This window comes from Salmo salar, chromosome 14 (genome assembly GCF_965601325.2).
Source record: "Salmo salar chromosome 14, fSalSal1, whole genome shotgun sequence".
Lineage (NCBI taxonomy): Eukaryota > Metazoa > Chordata > Actinopteri > Salmoniformes > Salmonidae > Salmo > Salmo salar.
In genome coordinates this window covers 70,209,765-70,222,977 of record NC_138304.1, presented here as the reverse complement: position 1 = coordinate 70,222,977, position 13,213 = coordinate 70,209,765, and the positions used below count along the sequence as shown (strand labels likewise).

Genomic DNA, 13,213 nt, shown 5'->3' with positions numbered 1-13,213 from the left:
AATCCTATTACGGGGGCTGAGTCACTTGCTTAATGGTGCTCTTCCATGCCGTCCGTGAGAGGGGTGCGTCACTTGAGTAGGTTGAGTCACTGACGTGATCTTCCTGTCCGGGTTGGCGCCCCCTCAGGTTTGTGCCGTGGGGGAGATCTTCGCGGGTGTAGCTGAGTGTAGCACTCAGCCTTGTCTCAGGATGGTAAGTTGGTGGTTGGAGATATCCCTCTAGTGGTGTGGGGGCTGTGCTTTGGCAAAGTGGGTGGGGTTATATCCTGCCTGGTTGGCCCTGTCCTTGGGAATTTATGTTGCAATAGTTTATGTGTTGGGGGGCTAGGGTCAGTCTGTTATATTTGGAGTATTTCTCCTGTCTTATCCGGTGTCCTGTATGAATTTAAGTATGCTCCCTCTAATTCTCTCTCTCTCTCTCCCCTCCCGGGGGACCTGAGCCCTGAGACCATGCCTCAGGACAACCTGGCCTGATGACTCCATGCTGTCCCCAGTCCACCAAAAAATGCTGCTGCTCCAGTTTCAACTGTTCTGCCTGCGGCTATGGAACCCTGACCTGTTCACTGGACGTGCTACCTTGTCTCGGACCTGCTGTTTTCGACTCTCTCTCTCTCTCTCTCTCTCTCTCTCTCTCTCTCTCTCTCTCTCTACCGCACCTGCTGTCGCTAACTCTGAATGCTCTGCTGTGAAAAGCCAACTGACATTTACTCCTGAGGTGCTGACCTGTTGCACCCTCTACAACCACTGTGATTATTATTATTTGACTCTGCTGGTCATCTATGAACATTTGAACATCTTGGCCATGTACTGTTATAATCTCCACCCGGCACAGCCAGAAGAGGACTGGCCACCCCTCAGAGCCTGGTTCCTATGTTCCTGCCTTTCTAGGGAGTTTTTCCTAGCCACCGTGCTTCTACATCTGCATTGCTTGCTGTTTGGGGTTTTAGGCTGGGTTTCTGTATAGCACTTTGTGACATCGGCTGATGCAAAAAGGGTTTTAAATACATTTGATTGAAAGTTTGATTGATACAGTATCAATATAATTTCAAAGAGGAAATCTTGGTCTTTTTTGGTAAACAGCTGAGGTGTGGTGATGGAGGAATGAGACCATCCATGACCACGAGATCATAATGATCGTTTTAACCATGTTTTGAAGCTATACAGTGTTTGTTTAGAGTAAACCGAGCTTACATTTGCGGTTCTGATGGGATAATACAGTTGAACTAAGCTCATGAGGCATTTATAAGTAATATTCTTCAAGAATCAATGCCTATATGTCATAAAATGTATTTACCAATCCCAGATTGCCCCTTTAACATTAGATGGATATTGATGCAGATAGAATAAGCTTTTTGTTGAACATACTGAGCATACAGCATGTCTATAAAAATACATATTTTTTGTGACATATTTTAGTTTAGAACATAGCACCATCTTTTTCCTTCAGTACTTTGTTGCTTTTTGAAATTCACATCAGTGTAGACTACTCCTTCAGACATACTTTGTAAGTGTAACAGTATAGCTTCCGTCCCTCTCCTCAACCTGGGCTTGAACCAGGGACTCTGCGCACATCAACAACTGACACCCCACGAAGCATCGTTACCCATCGCGCCACCAAAGCTGCGGCCCTTGCAGCGCAAGGTGAACAACTACTTTAGGTCGCAGAGCGAGTGACGCTACTAGCGCGCACCACGGCTAACTAGCTAGCCATTTCACATCGGTTACATAAGCCATTGTAAGTGTATGTCTTTCAGTGGGTCGAGATAGTTACTGATCCTAAAAACTCATACTAGACCCAAAATAGATATTTCTATATAATGGGGACTGAGTTCTGCAATGACAAAGACTTCTCTTTTGTCTGTTAGTGGCATTCATTCAACTAACACAACCTTTTATTTACCATTATTTAACTAGGCAAGTCAGTTAAGAACAAGTTCTTATTTTCAATGACAGCCTAAGAACAGAGTTAAACCTGCAGAACGACAGATTTTTTTACCTTGTCGGCTCAGGGATTGGATCTTGCAACCTTCTGGTTACTAGGCCAACACTCTAACCACTAGGCTACCTGCCACCCCATGAACTATTAAGTGGTAGGCCTATTCCTATCGTTGGTCATCATTTACATCAACACAGCTCTTTCTCTTATAGACATGTAGCTGAACCACATGAGGTATCTGATTAGTTTGATTGATAGTATGTTTCTCTTTTCTGCTTCTAAAAGCATCTTAATTTAGAGAAAGACTGTGGTTTTGATAGAAGTTTGTTGGTTTTCTTGTTAGTTGGAAATTATTATTTGAACAACCTTTAATCAGGGGTTTGCCTACAAAAACATTTACAGTTGAAGTCGGAAGTTTACATACACTTAAGTTGGAGTCATTAAAACTCGTTTTTCAACCACTCCACAAATGTCTTGTTAACAAACTATAGTTTTGGCAAGTTGATTAGGACATCTACTTTGTGCATGACACAAGTAATTTTTCCAACAATTGTTTCCAGACAGATTATTGCACTTATAATTCACTGTATCACAATTCCAGTGGGTCAGAAGTTTACATACACTAAGTTGACTGTGCCTTTAAACAGCTTGGAAAATTCCAGAAAATTATGTTATGGCTTTAGAAGCTTCTGACAGGCTAATTGACATCATTTGAGTCAATTGGAGGTGTACTTGTAGATGTATTCCAATGCCTACCTTCAAACTCAGTGCCTCTTTGCTTGACATCATGGGGAAATCAAAAGAAATCAGACAAGACCTCAGAAAAAAAATTGTAAACCTCGACAAGTCTGGTTCATCCTTGGGAGCAATTTCCAAATGCCTGAAGGTACCACGTTCATCTGTACAAACAAGAGTACACAAGTATAAACACCATGGGACCACGCAGCAATGGGACACTGACTCAGTTACACCAGCTCTGTCAGGAGGAATGGGCCAAAATTCACCCAACTTATTGTGGGAAGCTTGTGGAAGGCTACCCAAAACGTTTGACCCAAGTTAAACAATTTAAAGGCAATGCTAACAAATACTAATTGAGTGTATGTAAACTTCTGACCCACTGGAAATGTAATGAAAGAAATAAAAGCTGAAATAAAGCATTCTCTATACTATTATTCTGACATTTCACATTCTTAAAATAAAGTGGTGATCCTAACTGACCTAAAACAGGGAACTTTTACTAGGATTAAATGTCAGGAATTGTGAAAAACTGAGTTGAAATGTACTTGGCTAAGGTGTATGTAAACTTTCTATTTCAATTGTATATCTAACAAATGCCTATATTCAGACACAAATAACAATGTTAATAATGATACTTATTATTATTTATTTAACTTGTATGGCGTTTTTTTTTTTTTTTTTTTACAAAAAACAATCTCAAAGCGTATAAAATCTAAACAAACGAACAACAAATGTAGATTGATTGATGGAGATTGAATGTCTCAATATGGATTCGAATGAAATGCTGGGAGTTGAGGCTGTTTGGATTGAAAAGGCACTGTCGTTTCAGCAGGGGAGGCATCGATGGTAGAGCCAGAGAGTCAGTGCACCACATCTGCTTCTCTGACGGTCAGATCCTCCATAGGACCCGCTTCTCCGTAGGTACTGGTCGTCCATTGGCGAACATTTTGCGCCCACCTGGGTGATGCCACGGATGATGAAAAGCGACCACATCTTGGCAGTAACCTCTCTAGGGTAGGGGGCAGTATTTTCACATCCGGATAAAAAACGTACCCGATTTAATCTGGTTATTACTACTGCCCAGAAACTAGAATATGCATATAATTGTTTGATTTGGATAGAAAACACCATAAAGTTTCTAAAACAGTTTGAATGGTGTCTGTGAGTATAACAGAACTCATATGGCAGGGCAAAACCTGAGAAGATTCTGTACAGGAAGTGCCCTGTCTGACCATTTCTTGGCCTTCTATACCCTCTTTATCGAAAACAGAGGATCTCTGCTGTAACAAGACACTTTCTAAGGCTCCCATAGGCTCTCAGAAGGCGCCAGAACGTTGAATGATGACTTTGCAGTCCCTGGCTGAAAAACAGTAGCGCATTTGGATAGTGGTCGATCTGAGAACAATGAGACGGGTGTGCGCATGCACGTGAAGAGTCCATTTTACATTTTCAGTCTTTGAACTAAAAAGACGTCTCCCGGTCAGAATATTATCGCTATTTTACGAGAAAAATCGCATAAAAATTGATTTTAAACAGCGTTTGACATGCTTCGAAGTACGGTAATGGAATATTTTGAAATTTTTTGTCACGACATGCGTCCACGTGTCACCGTTCGGATAGTGTCTTGAACGCAAGAACAAAACAGAGGATATTTGAACATAACTATGGATTATTTTGAACCAAAACAACATTTGCGGATGAAGTAGAAGTCCTGGGAGTGCATTCTGACGAAGAACAGCAAAGGTAATCCAATTTTTCTTATAGTAATTCTGAGTTTAGTGAACGCCAAACTTGGTGGGTGTCAAATTAGCTAGCCCGTGATGGCGAGCTATCTACTCAGAATATTGCAAAATGTGCTTTTGCCGAAAAGCTATTTTAAAATCTGACATAATTCTTAATTAATTCTTAAAATAATTGTTATGTTTTTTGTGAACGTTTATCGTGAGTAATTTTGTAAATTCACCGGAAGTTTTCGGTATGTTTGCTAGTTCTGAACGTCACATGGTAATGTAAAAAGCTGGTTTTTGATATAAATATGAACTTGATTGAACAAAACATGCATGTATTGTATAACATAATGTCCTAGGAGTGTCATCTGATGAAGATCATCAAAGGTTAGTGCTGCATTTAGCTGTGGTTTTGGTTTTTGTGACATTATATGCTAGCTTGAAAAATGGGTGTGTGATTATTTCTGGCTGGGTACTCTCCTGACATAATCTAATGTTTTGCTTTCGTTGTAAAGCCTTTTTGAAATCGGACAAAGTGGTTAGATAAAGCAGCGTCTTGTCTTTAAAATGGTGTAAAATAGTCATATGTTTGAGAAATTGAAGTAATAGCATTTTTAAGGTATTTGAATATCGCGCCACTCGATTCCACTGGCTGTTGACTAGGTGGGACGTCCCACATACCCTGGAGAGGTTTTAAGAACAGTCCCTGAGCCTCCTCTGCCACCTCTACACACAGCATGTAGTACTAGTGGTAATTATTCCCGACAGATGAAACCATAATAGTAATATTAATTAATTATTAAATAATAATAATAAACAATTAATATGAATAATAATAATAGAGATGTATCTAACAGTCTAACTAATAACAATGTTCATTTACATTTCTATGGTCCCTCACCAAAGAAAACCCGTAATTGCGTGTGCAAAACCCGGATGTTATAACAAGAAATTTGCTTACTATTCCAGCAAATCAGCGTGTAGACGTTTAACTGAGCCATCTAATGACCAATGAGAGGGAAGTATTTTCTAATAAGGGGCGGGCTTTAATCCTAAACAGCAAGAAATAAGTCGCTGACACTTCCTTTCGTGGTCAAGTTGGCAGATAACAAAAGTGGCTCAAGGACGGTTAAAGTGAACATGGCCCCCAGCATGCAATTAAACGATGCCGTGTCCGATGTTAAAAAGGGAATTCGGGCAATCCTTCTCGGACCCCCTGGTGCTGGGAAAGGAACACAGGTGAGTGAGTTATGCTAACTTGCTATGGAAGTGCAGGAATGGGAGACCGCATGGCCGACACTGCCACCTAACTGTATACACCTTGTCCTGAAGTTCATTCTGAATTGGCTTGCATAGATGGCTAGCTTTCCCAAGTTTCGTGTCATGAATTGGGTTTCTAGATCAGACGGATAAGGAAGTATAATGAAAGTTGTAACTAGCTCACTAGTTATGAGCATTTGTTAAGTTGAGCGTAGCCATTTCCCTTTGAACTAACGTTATCTGGTGCTGACCAGTTTTGATTTGTGGACTTGCAACACTTTGGCACAATGTGGTACTCGTCTCTGGAGTCGCATGCCAATGTATTGTATGAAGGGCTCTTTGGACTGTGACTTTCAATGTCCCATTAGGTGACTGTATGCTAATCATACTCTCCAGCTGGCCAGAGCCAACTACTTTCATTTGATCTAACCAGGTTCAGTGAGCGTGTAGACTTGACTTCCCTGTCAATAAGCTCAGTGTAATTGTTATTTAGTTTCTGGGAGTTTCTGGTCCGGGAGAACAATGGGTTGTGCAGGGTTTTGTTTGAAATGTGTTTGGGCTGGAACAAAAGCTGGCACACCTGCAGCTTCCCAGGACCGAAGTTGGGGACATCTGTACTTCCTTGCTGTAGTGGCTGGATAGCTGCACAGCATTGCCTTATAAAACACTCACATTTTCGGTTGCACAGGCTGGTACAAGTACTGTAGGGCGTTTAGGCAGTGCTTTCTGAAAGTATTCATACCCCTATTTTGTTACAGCCTGAGTTTTTTAAAAAGTGATTAAATTGAGATTTTTTGGGGGGGGTCACTGGCCTATAATACCTTATGACGGGGTTCCCCCAACTGGGGGCTGGCCTGTGGGTGGTTTTATTTGACTTTCTTAAAACATTTGATTAATTGAGAAGCTGGAATGTCTTTATTCTAAGTATTTATCCCCTTGGTTACGGCAAGCCTAAATGAGTTCAGGAGTAAAAATGTGCTTAATAAGTTGCATGGACTGTGTGCAATAATGGTGTTTAGCATGCTTTCTAAATGACTACCTCATCTCTGTACCCCACACATACAATTATCTGTAAGGTCCCTCAGTCGAGCAGTGAATTTCAACCACAAAGACCAGGGAGGTTTTCCAATGCATCGCAAAGAAGGGCACCAATTGATAGCTGGGATATATATATATATATATATATATATATCTATATATATCTATATATATCTATATATATCATGATGAAGTTATTAATTACACTTTGGATACACCCAGTCACTACAAAGATACAGGTGTCATTCCTAACTCAGTTGCTGGAAAGGAAGGAAGTCGCTCAGGGATTTCACCATGAGGGCAATGGGGACTTGTAAACAGTTAGAGAGTTTAATGGCTATGATAGAAAACCGAGGATGGATCAACAGTGTAGTTACTCCACAATACTAACCTAATTGACAGTAAAAATATTCAGAAAAAACATGGCACTAAAGTAATACTGTAAAAAATGTGGCAAAGCAATTCACTTTTAGTCCTGAATAGACAGTGTTATCTTTGGGTCAAATCCAATACAACACATTAGAGTACCACTCTCTATATTTTCAAGCATAGTGGTGGCTGCATCATGTTATGGGTATGCTTGTTATCATTAAGGCTTGGAGTTTTTCAGGATAAAAAAAAATAGTTAATGGAATGGAGCAAAGCACAGGGAAAATCCTAGAGGAAAACCAGGTTGTCTGCTTTCCAGCAGACACTGGGATATGAATTTTCATTTCCTAAAATGAGGCCAAATATACACTGGATTTGTTTACCAAGAAGATGGTGAATGTTGCTGAGTTACAGTTTTGTCTTAAATCTGCTTGAAAATCTATGGCAAGACTTGACAATGGTTGTCTAGCAATGATCAACTTGAGAGCTTGAAGAATGTTGATCAGTATAATGTACAATCCAGGTGTGCAAAGCTCTTAGACTTAACCAGAAAGACTCACAGCTGTAATCGCTGCCAAAGGGGATTTTAACATGTGTTGACTCAGGGGTATGAGTACTTATGTCATTTAGCTATTTCAGTTCCATAAATTTGTTAACATTAATAAAAACATGTTTTTATGTTGTCATTATTGTGTGTAGATGGGTGAGATTAAATGTCTGTGTCTGTCTGTGTGTGTGTGTCTGTCTCTGTCTGTGTCTGTCTGTCTGTCTGTGTCTGTCTGTCTGTCTGTCTGTGTCTCTCTGTCTGTCTGTGTCTGTCTGTCTCTGTCTGTCTCTGTCTGTCTCTGTCTGTCTCTGTGTCTCTCTCTCTGTGTCTCTCTCTCTGTGTCTCTCTCTCTGTGTCTCTCTCTCTGTGTCTCTGTCTCTGTGTCTCTCTCTCTGTGTCTCTCTCTCTGTGTGTGTCTGTCTCTCTGTCTGTCTGTGTCTGTCTGTCTGTTTCTGTCTCTCTGTCTGTCTGTGTCTGTCTGTCTGTTTCTGTCTCTGTCTCTGTCTGTCTCTGTCTGTCTCTGTCTGTCTGTGTCTGTGTCTGTCTGTCTCTGTCTGTGTCTGTGTCTGTCTCTGTCTCTGTCTCTGTCTCTGTCTCTGTCTGTCTCTGTCTGTCTCTGTCTGTCTCTGTCTGTCTCTGTCTGTTTCTGTCTCTGTTTCTGTCTCTGTGTGTCTGTTTCTGTGTGTCTGTTTCTGTCTGTTTCTGTGTGTCTCTGTTTCTGTCTGTCTCTGTCTCTGTGTCTGTCTCTGTGTCTCTGTGTCTGTCTGTGTGTCTCTGTGTCTGTGTGTCTGTGTGTCTCTGTCTGTGTGTCTCTGTCTGTGTGTCTGTGTGTCTCTGTCTGTGTGTCTCTGTCTGTCTGTCTCTGTCTGTGTCTGTCTCTGTCTGTGTCTGTCTCTGTGTCTGTCTCTGTGTCTGTCTCTGTGTCTGTCTCTGTGTCTGTCTCTGTGTCTGTCTCTGTGTCTGTCTCTGTGTCTGTCTCTGTGTCTGTCTCTGTGTCTGTCTCTGTGTCTGTCTCTGTGTCTGTCTCTGTGTCTGTCTCTGTCTGTGTCTGTGTGTCTCTGTCTGTGTCTGTGTGTGTCTGTGTGTGTCTGTGTGTGTCTGTGTGTGTCTGTGTGTGTCTGTGTGTGTCTGTGTGTGTCTGTGTGTGTCTGTGTGTGTCTGTGTGTGTCTGTGTGTGTCTGTGTGTGTCTGTCTGTGTGTCTGTGTGTCTCTGTGTGTCTGTGTCTGTGTGTCTGTGTGTCTGTGTGTGTCTGTGTGTCTGTGTCTGTGTGTCTGTGTGTGTCTGTGTGTCTGTGTCTGTGTGTCTGTGTCTGTGTGTCTGTGTGTCTGTGTGTCTGTGTCTGTGTGTCTGTGTCTGTGTGTGTCTCTGTCTGTGTGTGTCTGTGTGTGTCTGTGTGTGTGTCTGTGTGTCTGTGTCTGTGTGTGTCTCTGTCTGTGTGTGTCTGTGTGTGTCTGTGTGTGTGTCTGTGTGTCTCTGTCTGTGTGTGTCTGTGTGTGTCTGTGTGTCTGTGTCTGTGTGTCTGTGTCTGTGTGTGTCTGTCTGTGTGTGTCTGTCTCTGTCTGTCTTTTACTTAGTCCCTTGGGGGGGATTGGTCTTTAGCTCTCAGTTGTGGTGCAACTTGAACATCGCTCTGAAATTTAAAAACAAAATGGCAACATGATTGTGTCCTTGAAACAACTGTACTGCATGTGCTATGGCGTTTAATTATTCAACCCACGTTTTTCCAGAAGTGTCCCATGCCCTCTCCACATCGAGCCATAGCATGGGTGGAGGCTCATGTCATGGGTGGAGGCTATGTTGCAGCTGGAGGGATGTTGTGATCAACTATTAAGATTCAGCACATCTTGAATGCCTTGAAGGGCTCCCACCTGTTGTAATAATTTGACATGTTGGGGGGGTGGAAATGTGTTGCCGTACTTTTCTCTTCAGAGTTGTCGAGTTACACTTGAAACATGAGACATGGCTAGATAAATGCTACCCTTGTTGCCTTTGTAACATTAGGCCTAATGCCAATAACCCCCCCCCTCCCTCCCAGGCTCCTCGGTTGGCAGAGCAGTACTGCGTGTGTCATCTGGCCACGGGGGACATGCTGAGGGCCATGGTGGCGTCTGGCTCTGAGCTCGGCAAGCGGCTCAAGGAGACCATGGATGCCGGGAAACTGGTAAGATGTGTTGTGTGTGTTCATATGTTAGTTCTGAACGTGTGTCTGTGTTCATTTTAATAGGAATGAATCTGTTTTGTGTCACTGGTTCTGTAGCTTAGTGGTAATCTGAGACCGGTTTACTTGGACCTCTGTCCCAATTGTGTGTTCTCATGCCTTTTTTGTCTCATTGCTCATCACTGTCAACTTACTCATAGGTCAGTGACGAGATGGTGGTAGAACTCATAGAAAAGAACCTGGACACGCCTCCCTGTAAGAAGGGGTTCCTATTGGACGGATTCCCCCGCACAGTGAAACAAGCAGAGATGGTGAGGATTGGTTGGTACCTGACTCCATTTTTGCTGTCAATTCCAAGAGCAAAAGTGTCTCTTGCTGTTAATCAAGCATATGTAGTGGGTAAACCGATTGCTGTTCGCGGTGAAAAAAGGAGTGCTTCCTACACTTCCAATGCATTTTTCTGCAAAGGGTGGGTTAACTGGGGTGGGTTAACTGGGGTGGGTTAACTGTCGCGCAAAATGAAAATGTGTAAACTGCGTTTACCCTCGACTGCTTCACTGAGCATATGAACCTGTTTCCTCCCTGCTCCTATGTTTCATGAGTCCCTCTCTCCTAGCTGGATGACTTGCTGGAGAAGCGCACAGAGAAGCTGGACTCTGTGATTGAGTTCTCCGTCGACGACTCCCTACTGGTGCGCAGGATCTGTGGCAGGTAGGACCAAATATTGTATAGCAGGGGGAGACGTGCTGCGTTGACCTGTGGTTGGATCCAGTTATTATAGATCCAGTTATTATAGATCCAGTTATTATAGACCATTTGTTGGAGAAATTGTTACGAAACCGAGCAATGCCTCCCTCAGCTGCAACAAACAGTGATCTGTATCGAGGACATGGTTTCATACAGAGGAAATAATGTGCCTGTAGTCCAATCCAAATGGTGCCATTCGCATGTTAAAAGGGGTTCTTCGTGTGGCCATTATGGGATGTGGTGTGAAATGTTGAAGTGGGCCAAAGGCAGTGTGGTTGGACTTGATGGAGGATGGTAGTGTTGTTAAAATGGGGTTAAACCATGTGGCCCACTAACCTCTTTCCCCCCCCAGACTAATTCACCAGCCTAGCGGTCGCTCCTACCATGACGAGTTCAACCCACCCAAAGAGCCCATGAAGGATGACGTAAGTACCTTGACGAACATCCCCCTTTCTGAGTCTGGAAACCCTACTTCTAATGTAGAACCCAGAGGAAGCTGGTTGTATAATCCTCTAATCACAGGTTTTCAAATGTGTTTCTGGGTCAATTTGCACTTCAAAAAGTGTGTGCGCGCTCAGTGTTTATGGAAATATGCACTTTTATCAAGTGTGTTCTTTTAGAAGTGTCTATCATATGAAGAATGTAGTGGCTCATTTGCACACACTCTTTCACAAGTGTCGTGACACACAATTCCTTGGCTAGGAGTTGTTCCGTGCAGGTGGCTTTGAGCTCTTGTTTCAGATGCTCCGCACAGAAATGGCTTTCAACACACAAATCAAAAGGGTTGTAGTGTGTGTGGTACCCAGAGATGTAGTGGTGTCAAATAGATTGCCAAGCCAGTAGCACCGATCAAGCCCTTCTGTGTTCATCATAGATCCGAAAGGACTGGATAGGAGGTAATTAATATGGTAGATGCACTTGACCATCTGGAGGGCTAGAGGGAGCCATCACCATATTTCTTAAACCTATCAAATTTGTATAGATCTGTGAACTCTGAAAGTGTAGGGAGGAAGGGAAAAATAAATAACGGGAGAGAAACCAAAAGGGCACTTTTCAGTCATATGAACCCTAATGTCTTCTCTCTGTCCCCCATCAGGTGACGGGGCAGCCGCTGATGCGCCGCAGCGACGACAACGCGTCGACGCTGCGCTCGCGGCTGGAGGCCTACCACCGGCAGACGGTGCCCTTAGTCAAGTACTACAGCGCCCGCGGCCTGCACAAGGCCGTTGATGCCGCCCAGTCCCCCGACGTTGTCTTCGCCTCCATCCTCGCCGCCTTCTCCTCGGCCACAGCCTCCCCCTGTAAAGACCTGGTGCTCTTCGTCTAAGCTCCCTTCCACTTCAGTCGCTTCTTCACTCTCAGGACTCTGGTCCGTGCTCCTTTCGTCTAGCTTTCCAACTCTCCTCCTCGGGACGAGTCTGCTCCGTTTTCTTTATCTCTCTACTTTTTGGTGTGGTGTACTTGTGTTTGAATGCGCTCCTCTACTGGGTCTGTCCCTGGACACTACAGAGAATAGCTGATTTTATAATGGCGTGTATAAGATAAGTGTAACGTCCCCCTTGGGTCAGGTATACATATTGGTGAAAATGTAGCTTTTTTGTGATGGTCCCTGTACTTGGATTAAATTGAGCAAGCTGTAGGGAATATGGATGTGATTAAAAATGTATTACAGTTAATGTAATACATCTTAATGTAATGTGTCCTCATTAGTTTGAAAAATGAAAGACCGGGATAGAGAAGGCGAATGTCAGTCTACTCAGAAATTAATTATCTACTGACTTTTGTACTTTGACACTTGGTGTGCATTGATTTTCTTTGGTTAGTGAAACTGAAAGCATGCCTTTTTTTCCCTAGAGCATAGCCACAAACAAAAATTACCTGTCATACCGATGTATATTTACTTCCTGTTAACCAACACCATTTTTGTTCCTATTGATACGATTTCCATCCTGCTCTATAAATAGGCTACCTGTTGACTCATTTGTCCTTTCCTTTCTAGGTTTTTGTCCCTTCTTGCTCTCTGTAGTCAACTGTGGTCTCTGCATTTGGTTGAAACATCTGCATGCCGATTGTGACTTATCTTTGAATGTGAATGCATGTTCTCAGGGTAGTCAGAAAACAATAGCAATTGTGTAAAGCTATATTGGCCAGTAGAATTGCTGTGGGAATTTTCCTAGCTTGACTAGATAATGTTAAGTTTCAAAACAATGACTATTGAATTCTGCTTTAGTTCCTGGAGTCAAGTTTGATACTGGCAAATGATTGTTAATGTGCTGCTAAGTCACGTTGTAGTGCAGTGTTAATTTTGACTCATGTAAAGCCTGACGGCTGACTCTTTATGATAGTTAATTGCACTAGATGGACAGGATTGTTAAATTGAACACATACAAGGGCCTTTCTATATCCAATGGAGCAACTTGTCAGTACATGTTCTGCCTCTTGCAGCTTTGAATGATCCAAAACTCAGTATTTTGTTGGAATTTCTATGCGATTGTCTCAAATGTTTAAATTCACCCAAGTCTCTTTTGTTTCAGCTATTTGAATCCCTGCTTCTCCGAGTGCAATCTACCAGTAATAAGTGAAGCCATCTTGGAATTGACTTTGATTATGTTTCCCTTCTAATAAAAAGATGCTTTTCTACAATCATGACATTTTGTAGCCTCCCTTTGTGCTGCATACTACTCATATATAT

At 42.6% G+C, this 13,213-nt stretch overlaps 1 protein-coding gene across 2 annotated transcripts; it reads left to right on the top strand.

Moving 5' to 3' along the window:
- The first annotated feature begins 5,426 nt into the window (after positions 1–5,426).
- LOC106570014 (adenylate kinase 2, mitochondrial-like) lies at positions 5,427–13,170 on the top strand. 2 transcript variants are annotated; one of them, XM_014141875.3, is made up of 7 exons: positions 5,427–5,640; positions 9,652–9,777; positions 9,975–10,085; positions 10,391–10,485; positions 10,874–10,946; positions 11,618–11,822; positions 13,056–13,170. In XM_014141875.3, the coding sequence occupies exons 1-7, from the start codon at positions 5,542–5,544 to the stop codon at positions 13,061–13,063; spliced, it is 717 nt and encodes a 238-aa protein (XP_013997350.1). In that variant the 5' UTR covers positions 5,427–5,541; the 3' UTR covers positions 13,064–13,170. The 2 variants fall into 2 exon arrangements, with proteins under 2 accessions (XP_013997350.1, XP_013997349.1); XM_014141874.3 differs by having other exon boundaries at positions 11,618–11,890.
- The last annotated feature ends 43 nt before the right edge of the window (positions 13,171–13,213 follow it).